We start from the raw sequence: 13,771 nt of genomic DNA, 5'->3' as shown, positions 1-13,771 counted from the left end.
ACTCTAAGCTGTTTGAAGTAGGTTAAGCATATAAGTACACATTAGTGGGTACTTTAACTGTTCAAATTCAGAGAAGACTGTGGTTAGTGTTTTGTGTCTTGTTTTTTTGTCAGTCCCAAGAATAATCCCTAAGTGTAACTTTTAGTTTATTTTCAAAGAATTTTTGTTGGTATATTTTGTTTGTGCAGTACATTGTAGTGTCTGCATTTCACCAGATTCAGTGTCTGAATTCTTTTTTAATTTATCCACCTTATCCCTTCCCCCTCCTTTTGTTTCTCTGAATTACTTTCAAACAGATGCGCTCAGGTCAGCTTTCCCGAAAGCTGTGGGGATCAAGCAAACGGCTCAGCCAGATTTCAGCAGGAGAGACTGAATATAACACTCAAGATTCCAAGTGATTGCTGCTTCTGCATTCTCTCATGGATTCCAGAAAAATGTTTAATCTTTTGGTCACTTTAGGTGTATAAATACGTAATTAGGGCTTTGAATCTGAAGCCCTTTGATTCTTGATGAAGAACTTATGGTAGAGGTATAGTAGTAAGCATATGTACTCATGCAAGTTAGCCTGCTTGCATATTTGTCCTCAACTGTGTTGACTTGTTCACAGCAAAATCCCTCTCTCAACAGCTGCTAAAACTGTGTTTTGGGAGGACTAAAAAACCCCTGAACCATCCCCCCAGAAGTCTTCAAAACAGATTACTAATTGAATTTAAGATAAGTAGCGTTTGATTTAAAGCTGAGTAGGGCCAGATGCTCCTTGATAACAAACAAGATATTTGGCTTTACTTTGACAGCACTGTTATTTCCCAGTAAATTAAAACTCTGGTAGTTGCAATGGTTGGATTCAGAATTGAATAGATGATGGTTATGACCTTCTCAGTATGTTTGTTAGGCTAATGAACTTTATTACAGTTTGTTTGTGTAAATGGCTATTGCTCACTTCTTTTGTGTAGTTCCAATTTTAGGCTGTTCTGCAAGGAACATCTGTGTTGCACTACTTTATCAGAAATTGTTTTAAGTACAGACATGAATAACTTCAAAGGAGTTGGAGGTGGTGAAGGAGCTGAAGGAGGTAGGAAATATTGCTGCTGAAATTTATTTATATTGTTAAGTAAACTTGAGACATACACCAAGAAATCCCATTATATATTTAACATGTTGCAGAAATACCCAGGAAGACTTATTATCTATATTGGTCAGATATCAATGTGCTTTATTAGTAAGGCAACTTCTGCAAACAAAAGATAAATTTCCACTGCAGAATCATTATGCAACATTGCAGCACAATTCAATTAAAAATAGCACCTGTTTGTTTCTTGGTGTTCACAAAACCAGTTGTTAGCCATATTTTTTTTTCTGTAAAAATAAACACGGAAAACCAGTTGATATATCCATTTTCAAAATGCATTTAAGACCTGGTAAAAGAAAATATCAGATCCTTATGTGTGCTCTATCAAATTGCTTATTATGTTTCGGAGAAGCCATTACTGATTTATTTTTTTTTTTGTTTAGCAATACATGATGATAGAAGGGTGCATTTTCCTAGCAATCTGAAAATTTTTAATGTTACTGATTGAAATTATAAACTCTATACTGTTAGAAAAGCTGGGTGCTGAGGGAAAACACAAATTTCCAGATCAGCGTGCGAAGGTGTGTGTATGTGTATATATGTGTGTGTATGTATATATGTATATTCATGTATGTATTAAAAGAAGAAAATCCCATGGGGTGAGGGGAGCACAGATACAAGGCAGGTGTGATTGTTAGCTAATATGTTCCCTTTTGGGTCCCCATTTCTTCCCTCTACCGTCGCTTTTCTTGTTATTTTTTATTTATTTATTGAAATGAATGTGTGTTATATCTCTCATAAATGTTATCACATATGCCCTGTGGCTGGGGAGTTGTTGAACTACCTGAGGAAAATAATGTATAATCTCATTTCATTAACTTTAAGCACAATATTTATTGACTTAATAGAAATAATAATATCTCCTTACCCTGCTAAAGGATAATCTTTACAAGTTGTGTTAGTCTCATTCAAACTGATTTCTCCTCCTCACTTTCTTTACTGGAAAAAAAACATCCCTCTTGATGGCTGATTGGTGTACTTGTAAAGAAAGCTGTGTTGCATTTTCTTAACTTTTGTAAATGAAATAATAAATCAGATTAGTGAAAAAGTGGGTCTATGCATAGTTGCAATATTCTGCCTAATCACTGTGACAGACTGGATTGTCTGGAAAGTTAGGAGAAAATAAGAATTATTTTCCTGAGTCACTTGCCAAGAGAAGATTAAACTTCCAAAAGTAGAGTGGTGTGGGTTTTTTCATACTCCACATATGTAAAAAAATTATAAATTAACCCACATCCCATATTTTCAAATAAGCTATAGAGAAATGTACTATTTTTAATCAGTTACCTATCCAGTAAGAATACTAAGGATACTGTGAAAGTATTAAGTTTGTTCATGAGAATGTGAAGCATGTTTGTCCATTATGATTTCATGAAGAAAGGATTTCAGGGGAGCTCTTTGTAAGTAGTTTAAAAGTATTTCAGCTCAGAATGTGAGCTCTTTCTCTTCTGGGAGGTTGGAAACACTCAGTTGGGGCATTGAATGGATGGGTTTTATAGGTGTGCATTAATGTTGTGTTTAAATGCATAGACAAGGCTAAGTGTTTATTTGGAGGGGAAGGTGGCAGGAAATGATAGTGTTTTAGGTTATGAGAATGAAGTGAAAAAGGGAGATGGGGCTTATGTAGTGTTTGGTGGGAGCACAGTTTTCTTCTTGTCACTTGCACAGAAGGGTTTGTATAAGCATTTTAAAACATCCTGTTGTGGGTTTGGTACATTTATACAACAGCTGACTTAACATTTTTCAATATTAAAGAATAATGAAAATAGTGTGTCAGTTTAAGTAAAATATAATGTTGCAATAATTGAAATAATTTATGATTAAGACCTTTGACATTTGGATACCATAATTTCAGTGCATCACAAGCACTGGGTGATCATCACAAATACCTGGGCCAAGTTTAAATGTGGACAGTTCTTGGGCTCTGAAACTCAAGGCTGGTCTGTGCTCAGTACAAAGCAGCAGCAGCAGAATGGGCCAGGTGAGCTCTGAGCTGCTGCTTTATGCCCCAGGTAGAATGGCAACATCTATGGCCTTTGGATCTGAGATGCTCCTTGGGGGTGGGAGGTGTACACCATCACAGCTTGGCATCCTTGCCAGAGGCCATCTGGAAAGACCTGCATGGCTGTGAAAGTCTGCACTTTGCCTTCGTTTAAAACCAGCTTTATATAAAAGATGAATCGTAAGTGTGAGCATTAGCATTAGACACTTTCATTCTTTTAGGTTTAACTTATTTGCATAAAAAGTAAAAAATAATGTTTAAAAATAGAAAATAATTCTTCTGATCAGCTGTTTAGTCAGTTGAATTGGAGCCTGTTATGCAGTGCACTGTGAATTGGTGAACTGACTTTCATAATTCTTTGATTTCCTCAAGTCAATCAAGCTTAGGATCCCATTTTTTTTTTTTCAGGTAGTATTGGTGAAATAAGATTCTCCTTTGGTTTTGTTCAAAGGTTTGTTTAAGTGTAAAAAGCAAAGTTCTGAGATTATAGTATTCCAATGAGGAATTTAGAAGAAACAAGTCTGAAGTGACATTTATTTCATAGCACTACATTTGTCAAGATCTTCTTTGTGATATCTTAATATGTTTAATTTTTGGAATAACTCTAATAATATTTATCGAAGTGTAACATATGCTTACCTTTGAAGATGAGTAAGTAGGAGTGTAAATATATATATCTAAAAGAAACTGAAAACTGACCTACTTTTCATACCTGTATATAAATGAGATTAAGTAGTTAGCAGTATTAACTTCTTTGTATCACAGTTTTGAGCTTGCGTACCAAAGGATATTCAGAAGACATTTCTCCTTTATTTCAAGTCAAATGTTTGTTAAATTTCTCTAAATCCATTTACTTAAAATTCTTGATAGTATTTTTAGTTGTCTTTTTAGCTGTAGTGAAGAATCTCATCTAGCCTTTGCTGGGTTTGAACTATACAAGCTTACAGAAAGTGAAATGCTCTTCAAGTTAGCATCTGACTGAGGCAGATTTTTCTGTAACCGATGTATTATCCATTACTCACTCCTAGGATATGTAGAAACCACATCTTTTATCATCCATGTACCTTTACCAGCACAACATCATAATCCCGGTCCTAAAGTAACTGCATTTTTGTCCTGGTGGTAAAGACACATTGTGGAAATTAGATTTTCTTAGAAAAATAATTGTTTCATATTAGAAGGAGTAAAAAAAGAAAAAAACTAAACCAACAAAACTACCCCCAACCCCCACAACTTCCTCTCCAAAAAAAAAGCAAACTCATCCACATCCATATTACAATTGCTTTGCTAGTCTGCAGCATTGATATAAAGAAACTCTTTCCCCTCTGGCATACCTTAGATGATGCATATTATCACAAAACAGGTTTACCAGTCTTCACAGGCTTTAAATGGCCAAATAATTGGCTGTCTTACAAGGATCCCCAAAGTTGTATTTCTTTGTATTGAAAGGTGTATTTCTTTGTCCTTTAATTGAGTGCAAAGAACCAAGTTTCTGCACTGGAAAAATTCTTTAACATAGTCTTGCAAGAATGATAAATTTATTTTTGTAATGCACAGATTTGGTAACTCCTGCTTTAGTCAATGGGAGCTGTATACCTCACTTCCCTAAATCATGTCTTCCTCCTCCCTGTTTCCTTTGCAAACCTTTCCCAATCTTAATGAACAAAATCATTAGAAAAGATAAGGAACTAAATGCTGCACAAGGCTTTTGCTGTGTATGTGTAATTAGTTGAAAATGTGTATCTATATACAGATTATAGAGTGGTAGGGAGCTTTAGAGCTAGAGATGTCTACTTCCTTTTGCCCCTATATTGAGAGTCTCTGTAGACACATGCTCTGTGCTGTCACCTGAAACATTCCTGTCTTCCACTGCTAAAGGCACCTTGCTGACTATGTTAAATGCTGAGCTGAGGTGCTGGGAATATTTTTTCCCTTTTAAAGAATTAAAAAAAAAACATGCCCATTAAATGAATACTCTAAAGTGAGCCTAGGGACTGATGTAATCAATACTGTTATGTGAAAGCACTACATAGGCTTGTACTTATTTGAATGGAAATTCAAGCATGTGCTTCAGTGCTTTCTAGGTCTTTTTATGCTTTCTAGCTTAAAAGCTGTGTTGGTTTTGGCTGCAAACATGACACTTGTTGGTAGTCTCCCTTTGGGGAGAGTAAGTTTCCATGGTATCATATACACATGGGTTCATTGTATGCCAATGTTATAGTCAACTGAAGTGTTTGGAAGATGTCTTTCATTCCAAGGAGCCAGTCTTATTACTAAATTGCCCTTGTAAGCACATACTTTTGAAGGAAGCAAGTTTTCTAGAAAGCTACTGCATCAAAAAAATATATTTAAAATTGGTAAAATGCTATTGTTCCCTTCTTCAGTGTTATGGATATCAGATGCCTCAATGTAAAAATGCCTGAGTGACACCATAGCATGCTCTGCATTTCAGTTGAGTGCCATTCACCTTACTGCAGTCTTGAACACCCCATAAGTGAGGAACTGCTTGCAGTGTTTAGTCCAAGGTAGCCTTTGTTCAGTTTTAACTCACCTTTTTATTGTGCATCTGTGGAGGAATACTGTGTCTTTCTTTTAGTTATCATTTACCTACGTGGCCCAAATAAAATAAGGTGTTTCACTTGTTTTCAATAGAGTTCCTTCAGTGTGTGTTCTTCCTAGTTTTGTCTAGTGGACTTGAGAAATTTGGCAGGTATTTCCAGAGTTCAGGTCTATACTTATACTCAGCAAAGACAATTTCATCAGACATCTTCTGTCCCAGAAGCATGATTGTCAGTATAGGTTATGGTTTAAAGCTGCTAAGGGGTTTTGAGATTAGAATATAAAACATCCAGCCATATATATATCATAGATCTAACTGAACTTGGAGGTCACTTGTTTATTTAGCTTCCTGTCTAGTCAGTATTTTCCTCTCAAGGGAGCCATACTTTTTGCCTTGAAATAGCTTTAAAATAAACTCAAGTCTTGCACCTGATAGTACTACTTTAGTCATATGCAGCAGTGAGTTGTTTCTTAAAGAAAGCCATGAGAGGGAAAAAAGAATTAAAGAAAAACTTGGAATATGTATTCTGATTCTGCAGGAGCTACTTAGGACAAGGGAAATGCTGCATGTGAGACTGACCTCCCTTTGGTCAGTGTTTTGATGGAAGCTGTGATGCTACTCAGTTTTCTGATGACTTTTTACTGAAGCTAATCAGGGGGTGGAAGCAAAGGCCTTACAGCAAAGTTAACCATATCTTCTGATAATTCTTACAGATTGTGCAATTACGTGATTACAGATGGATCTTTAAATGCCAAAAAATGCCTTTTCAAAGAGTTAAATGTTAGGTCTGAGGAGTGTTGGAAATAGCTACTTTCAGAAATGAGCCTTCAGGCACTGTAATGAACTTGCTGTCTGTCTTCTGTGCAATATCTTTTTCCCTCTGGGTGCTTTAAGAGTATACTGTATGTCTTACTTGGGTTTGATCAATATGTTTTAAAAGTGTGTATATTGGCTAATGATGGGATTTTTTCCTGTACAGCATGGTGGAAGATGTTTTAAAATTTTGCACTTTTCTAGGATTTGCAAGTTTGTAACCTGAAAATTTTTAACATGCACACTTTTGTACATAATTAGCATTGTATATATTTAACATGAGTCTGAAGCAAATAAAAGTAATTGAATGCATAACTTCTCCCTTTATTAATAGCACAAAAATTAAACTAAGTGTGGGAGTACACTGAATGAACAATTCTTTTGTGTAGCAGGTAAAAGTAGGCAGCGGGAAGAGCTGACACAGTGTCCTGTCTTAATTGTGTTAAGGCAACTTTTTTTTATTTTGGTGGAGAAGGAATCAAAGTGGACATGTGAATGTATAGGCCCCTTCAAGCTTTGATTAGCTATCATTCTCCAAGAATTGCAACAAAAAGTGTCTTTTTGCTGGGAAGGAGGTGTCTGAGGCATGCATTAGGGTGAGGAAAAGAGTCCACTAATGCATATTGATCTTTTATTTATAAAGCTGAAGTACCCCACCTACTCTGGGACAACAAGCATATCTTTCCTTTTTCCTCATTGTCTTCCCTATATAGTAACTTTTGCTGCAGAATATGAAAGGCTATGGATTCAGGGGATTGCTGTCAGTCAGGAGGAAACTGAAATCTGTTCCAGGCTCATGTTCAGTTGGTTTCTTACCCCTGCAAACAAGAGAAACCATGCTGTGAGCTTTAATGGGAGGTGGGACTACTCTGCTCCATCTGTTACTAGGGATAGATCAAGGCACCCTTATTCTGAACAAGCAGAGTTTTGATTCCATCATGTCACATGCATTTTAGATTTCTCAATAAAGTCCATGTAATTCTAGATATGGATTCCCTTGTTCTGGAGTTCAGTGCATTAGGGCCAAATTGGCATTTCCCTGGCTTTCAATAAAGGAGCTGACTATTGGGGCTCTTGTTTAGAATTTGGAAACATAAGCAGCAATGGATGCAGTGCTAGAGCACACACTGGGTTAGTCAGACATCCTTTGCAGTGCTGTCATACTGCTGGCTCCTCTGGAGCATTAAACAATACTCACATATTCTCCAAAGATAAATGGAACCAAGGGATTAAGTAACTTCTGGTGGGGGGACAGGCACCATGTGCCAGGAGTTTAACAGAAACCTCTCTTCCTTTCTGTCTGAAGGAGGATATCAATTCAAGTGATGCATTTACCTCAAAAACAGACGTGCTCCTGTCACTCCTTGCAGCGTGGCGTTATCTCCTTCCACTAACAGCATCGTCCCTTCCCGCAAGCCCTGGTGGAGGTGGAAACATTTAAACTTATTTTCAAGCTATGTGAAAGGGTAGAATGCTTGTCACAAGCAGGCCAGTCTCAGTGGCACCATGACTACAGACTAAACCTTCTCACTTACCTAACAAAGAGGTAAAGACAAAAATAGGTGAGTTATCTTGTTTTAGAAGTTGATTTTCTTGTTTATTTCAGTTTTCACTCTTAAAGGAGAAATCATTAAGGAGGAGAGGAAACTGGTTTTTCCCATAGTTATTCTTAGGTCCAGTTTGGGTTGAGCAACAGCCAGTGGGTTTGTTAGTGCACAAAATTTATAGTACAAGATCAAACACAGGGACAGCAAACACAGAGGTCCCAATTCCCCAGACAGACATAATGAAATTATGTATACACTACTGAATGTGCAAATTCAGAAACTATTACAGAGATTCAAGTTAGAGTATCTGCAAAAAGATTAAGGGGGAGTTTTGTACCATCTGCATGCACACCACCCCCAACACCCAATATCTGGTGGCCAGTGACTGCTGCCTAAAATAGTGTTGAGCAACACTAACAGGAGTATGCATTTCATTGGCCCCAATCCATTTTCTACAATGAGCAATATCCAAGGCTCAAGCTCTTAGCAAGAATACAATTAGCATTCTAATACATGGAATTGTAAGGCTTGACAGGCAAAGAACCCACACTGAGAGCTAGCATGAATGCATTTAAAATGTTTATCATGCTCCAGCTTCCTGATGGAGAACTACTACTCACCAGAACTGGAGGGGTGTTTGGTTCTTCGTGGTACTGGCAGATTCTTTCCTCTCTTGTCTCCTGCAATAGTGAGCACAGATTTAGCTTCCCAAGCCATAAGGTAAGGACTTGGAGCTATCCAGGCAACATGACATCAAATAATTTCATAACGATAAACAAAGCAGGCACTTCCCCTCAAGCAGAACGGGATGGCAGGATTGACTCTGTTTAATAGATGTGTGTTTTACCCTTTATCACTAGCAACAATTTACTGCAGGTTGATCAAACAGAACTCACACAATCCCAACCCTGAAAAACCTCAAAACTTACTTCCACTCAATTAATCCATGGGGTTTTTTTTAATTAGTAGTATCTCTGTGTGCAGAGATAGTACTAATATTACCAGGAAAGTGGTAGAAGCAAATGCCTGAGGTGCAACCTTTGTAAAAGAGAGTAGTGATTAATGGATTTTCAGTGATTAAGTATTTGCTTGTTTGTCTTCAAGTAGGTATTACACTGAAGAATTTCCTTCTGTGAACAGCTCTGTCATGTTTCCTGAGGTTTGCTGCTAAACTGAGCAACAGTAAAGAAATAAAAACATAGGAACACAGCAGGGACTTGGTACAGCACAGGGCTTCCAGCCTCCTCTGAGAGAAAGAACAGAAGTTATTTATAGGGAAAAGACTGCCTGCTAATCTAGTGACAAGCTGATTAAATGAATACCTACAACTTCATCTAAATTCTAGAAGCACACCCATCTCTTCACCCATCTAGAAGCATCCACCATCTTCATTGTTCCCTAACTCTTAATACTTCCTCTAACCATGAATTTTGATTACAAGGAGGAAAGTGTTTAAGTTGTTAAAAGATGCACCACACAGATTGTTCCCTGAGGAATTAGCTGACGTGCTATTTCAAGAAGGAGCTCCTCCCAACTGTATGGAAATCTGTCTTTGTGCTTGATGGCTGAAGTGTTTTTCTTTCAGTTGTACTGGTGCATGTGCTTGCTCTGTACTGGACATTACAGGCTGTGCTCCCTGCAAGGACACCAGTGCCCAGGTATTTTCTTACACAACTGCTTGAATCTCAACATCTCTGTTCTGATTGTTTCTTCAGACCTTTAGATATTTAAGCCTCTTAATGTATGTTTAAGTTAGGGCTTCCCAAGCAGCAGGTACGACAGAACTTTCCAGAACCAGTGCTCTGCATCTTAACACTTCAGGTTTATCTTTTCTTTTTTAATTCCCCCATTCCATGCCAGATAGCCAGCATTTCAACAGTATTTCAGACATTGCAGAGCTTCTGTTTGTGAAAAACACTTCGTTCAGTAATACTCCTGCCAACTCCTCTTCCCAAGCAAAGTTAAGTTTTAGAGGAAGTGAAGTGTTACTGCCTCATTGGCATTTCCAGTTTCTCTAGGGAGCAGCTGTTTGACATTCTCTAGCTTTGTAAGGCCTCAGAAATGCACACTATTTTTACTCCTCCACACCCTAGTGACTGTCTTAGTTCTGGTGTGCTTTACTTACACCCATGTGAGTTCTTTTAATGTCTGGGTCCAGGTAGTGAGGGTTAATATTAAAAGGAACTAATCCTAGAGCCTGCAGGGAAGGTGGATAAACAATTGGCATGTCATTGGTGGTATTGATGCTGACAGTGGCAACGTTGGTTCCTGCGCTGGATCCCATGTAAGGAATCCCATCCTGAAAGACAAAAGCAATGATCAGTCTGCAGCACCACAACTAGGAACTCAATTTTATACCATCTTCTATCAATCTCAGAAACCCATCAGTCAGATCAGACTTAGTGCTTCCAGCTCCTCTCATTGGTAACTTTACAGGTGAAAAGCAGAACAAGAATTCAGATTCTGAGGTGGGCAGTAGCTTCTCTGTGTCAGAGAACTAACTGCTGCCTGCCTTGTACTCACAGCTCTGTGACCCCCCAAGACAGAATTTACCAGGCTGTCAGTGCATGGTGAACTTTGCTATTAAGAGGAGAGTTTTGCCTCTACTGCAGTTAAAGGAAGTATCTGAACTGGCTTTTAACTAGCTTCTGGAGAGAGCAGGCCATCAGAAGCTCAGTGCATTGTTGTCCCAGCATCAACTTACCAGAACCATGACTGTTTAGCTATGAGTACTATGCTGTACATAGAAGAATGCCACACAAATATGCAAGTGTACAGGTAATCCTGAGCATTTTGTAAAAATAGAGCTGTCTTGAGACAACTGGTGGTAATATAACCAAGTAGTTTTCCAAACTTAACTGGCATTTGGACATTTTCTGGCTTTCATTCCCACAACAGATGATGAATTTCTATATATTAAGATAAGCCTGGCTAACCTTTATTCTTGGCAGCTGGCCTTACTGTGGCTTGTATAAATCTGCATAAAGTCATTTGCAGTTCCACATTGCTAGGGAACACCTTGCTTCTGTTCTCCTCCAGAGATGGTGTATCTTTGCTGTGCCTTATGAGATTCACCAGCTGGACTGGTGCTGCTGACCAGAGGGGCTCAATGGCACTCACACCTCTCAGTTCCAAGGAAATACAAGAATTACGTAATTTTCAACAGGACACTGTCTAAAAGGCACACATGGATCCAACTTTATCACCAGTTTATCAGCAGACAAGTGCAACATGAACACATCTGTATCAACAAGATATGAAGTGGACATCTCAAGCTGAAAAACAGGGTTTCTGGACACAGATTAAATCCTGCACTGGTCTTTTGACTGGCATTTTGAGTGATTTGCTTCTAGGGTTCTATGTAGCATTGTACATCCCAAGGTCTTGCAATCCAGCTTCTAGAAAACTACTCTAGGAAGACAGAGGGCTGACACCTTAAGTCTTTTCAATGACTCAGTGACAGCCTTATTTGGCCATGGTTTTCAGTTCACCAGGTTGTCTGAGATGGCTCGACATCTGAAGTGTATTAGAGACAAAAATGCAGAATCAGCTTGGACTTGTCTGAACAAAAGCTCATGCATGAGATCCAGCCATTCAGACTTGGCCAGAATCTGTAGTTTTACCTCAAGAACTCTTTTCCTGATCTCATGTATCAGACAGTTGTCATAAAGAGCTTTCAGGAGACGGAATGTGTTCCCACCTCCTGCAGAAACAAAGTTCAGCTTATTTAGCATGCTTTCACCATCAGTTTTAATTGAAGCCTTCAATTAAACTCAGCAGACACTACAAATTCTATGCTCTATTCAGGGGCAGTATCCTGCTTTGAGAAGTAGTAAAACCAGAAGCTTCAGAGGAATGGTCACTGGGCAGGCCATGGGCACGCCCTGAGTCATCCTTGTAAGATGACATCCTGCCACTGTCTGACAGTGACCTCTCTTCCAATACCCAGGACCATGCTATTAGGACTAGAACTTCTTGGGCTTGCTAAAGTGATAACACAGCTGTTAGGATCATGTTTTTACACTGAAGTACTGTTCAAAATAATAATTTGAAATTTACTGGAGATGAAGTTCCATTAATAAATCTACTTCCCAGCCCACCACTAAATTTAGAGTCTTAGGGCTCCCAATTACTGTCTTCTGTAGTTTCTAATTACTAGGCCTAACTGCTTAATTGTTGGTCTTCAGTGCCACCTCTGAGCAGGACTAATCCGGTGCCCTATATAAACCTTCACTGGGGACTGAGAAGTAAAACTTACCAATAAATATTGCTTCAGATTTCCTTACAGCTTCCACTGGATCACAAGATTCATGAATGCTGTCCAGCCCATAACCTTAAATGAAAAAGTTTTTACCTTTTAATATGAAAGTTTGGTGGAAGAATGGGATATGTTCAATCCCTCCCTGCCCACCTCTTCCAACCCTAAGCCAAATATCTCAACTAGGGAAATTTCAGAGAACTCTACAACGTAAAACAGTGTACACCCTATATTAGTGCAGGGCTAATACAGCTGTACAAAAGGAAATACTTGTTTTGTGGAGATATGCACTCAGTTTCTAGGAGCAGAACATTTCACTCAGCAGGTCCAGGCTGAGGCACAGTATCCTCCTGAGCATTACCAGATAACTAGAAAATGAGGAAAAAGCTGTTAGTTCTCAGCCTGGCTATGCTGAAATCTGACAGGATGTGTTGGTTCTAGCACTTCTTGTGCAAATACCTGATCTGAGTAATGTTTCTGTTCAAATGTCTGACTTTGATAGATTTGCCTTGCCGGGGTTCACTGAGTACAGGAAGTGTCAAGAGAGACAGAAGAACATAGGCATTTGATAGCAGCAATCTTCCTGCAAGTCAGGGAGCAAAGTGTGCTGCCCAGGCAAGTGGGTTCTGATTATTACTACACTAACAGCTCCAAAGTTACCCTTAACAGTGATAGATGCTAGGTGGAGGTGTTGCTGTAGACTCTGCAGAGATCTTTGCTCCAAGCAAAGTTCAGCTGCTGTCCATCATGGAACTATCCGGCTCCTTGATGTGCTTTAAGTAATGGCCTTCACTTACAACCATGGCTAGAGCAGAGGTTTAAGATATATGGGAAGAAATGTTCCCTCATGTGATTAAGAAGGATAAAAAGATGCCACTTAATAGTTAGGGATAAAATCATCTTCCCTGGAGTGAGCAGAAGTGTTTGCAGCAAGATTTCTTTTGGAGGCTTCTAAAACATCTCCTTCCAGGCAGAAGTCCGCAGCCGACTCCTGCTGCTCACTGCCCTTGCTGCCCGTACCGCAGCAGTCCATTCCATCCCAGCCCAGCCCGTGTGCCCCGCGGCTGTTTCGGGCCACTCCGTGCCCACAGCCCGCTCCCCTGCCCGGTACCGGCCCGGCAGCCCCGGGCACAGCCGGCGTGGCCGCCGCTGCCGGGCCGGCCTTACCCAGGCTTTCAAACTTCTCCCTGGCCGTGCGGGCGTAGGCGTCGCGGTCGTGCAGGGCGTAGGGGATGAACAGCACCCGCCTCACGTTCCTGGGAGAGGAGAGAGGGGAGACAGCGGTGGGCGCGGCGGAGGCGGGGGCCGAGCGCTCCCGCAGCCCCGCACGGCGCTTACTGCCCTAGGAAGCTCTGGATGTGCTGCTGGCAGTGGCCCAGGTAGCCCCCTCCGTGCAGGGTGGAGTTGGAGATCAGCAGCAGGCGCCGCGGGCTCCCCATGCCGAGCCGAGCCGAGCCGAGCC

At 39.8% G+C, this 13,771-nt stretch overlaps 2 protein-coding genes across 4 annotated transcripts in view; one reads left to right on the top strand and one right to left on the bottom strand.

The window, feature by feature from the left end:
• NBEAL1 (neurobeachin like 1) overlaps positions 1-6,816 on the top strand; it is a 79,627-nt gene extending 72,811 nt beyond the window's left edge. For both annotated transcript variants that reach the window (XM_058028493.1, XM_058028489.1), the window contains one exon: positions 297-6,816. In XM_058028493.1, coding sequence (XP_057884476.1) covers positions 297-398 — 102 coding nt within the window. In that variant the 3' untranslated portion in view covers positions 399-6,816. The remainder of the gene's footprint in view (positions 1-296) is intronic.
• LOC131085918 (alpha-aspartyl dipeptidase-like) lies at positions 6,808-13,763 on the bottom strand. 2 transcript variants are annotated; one of them, XM_058028494.1, is made up of 8 exons: positions 13,648-13,763; positions 13,477-13,565; positions 12,310-12,384; positions 11,675-11,754; positions 10,177-10,350; positions 8,672-8,731; positions 7,840-7,958; positions 6,808-7,322 (listed from the first exon to the last, which is right to left on the bottom strand). In XM_058028494.1, exons 1-8 carry the CDS (start codon positions 13,746-13,748, stop codon positions 7,244-7,246), a joined length of 777 nt encoding a protein of 258 aa, XP_057884477.1. In that variant the 5' UTR covers positions 13,749-13,763; the 3' UTR covers positions 6,808-7,243. The 2 variants fall into 2 exon arrangements, with proteins under 2 accessions (XP_057884477.1, XP_057884478.1); XM_058028495.1 differs by having other exon boundaries at positions 7,840-7,922.
• Between the last annotated feature and the right edge of the window lie 8 nt (positions 13,764-13,771).

The sequence above is a fragment of the Melospiza georgiana genome, chromosome 7 (assembly GCF_028018845.1).
Source record: "Melospiza georgiana isolate bMelGeo1 chromosome 7, bMelGeo1.pri, whole genome shotgun sequence".
In the NCBI taxonomy this organism is placed as follows: Eukaryota; Metazoa; Chordata; class Aves; order Passeriformes; family Passerellidae; genus Melospiza; species Melospiza georgiana.
This window is presented reverse-complemented; position numbering and strand designations above follow the sequence as displayed.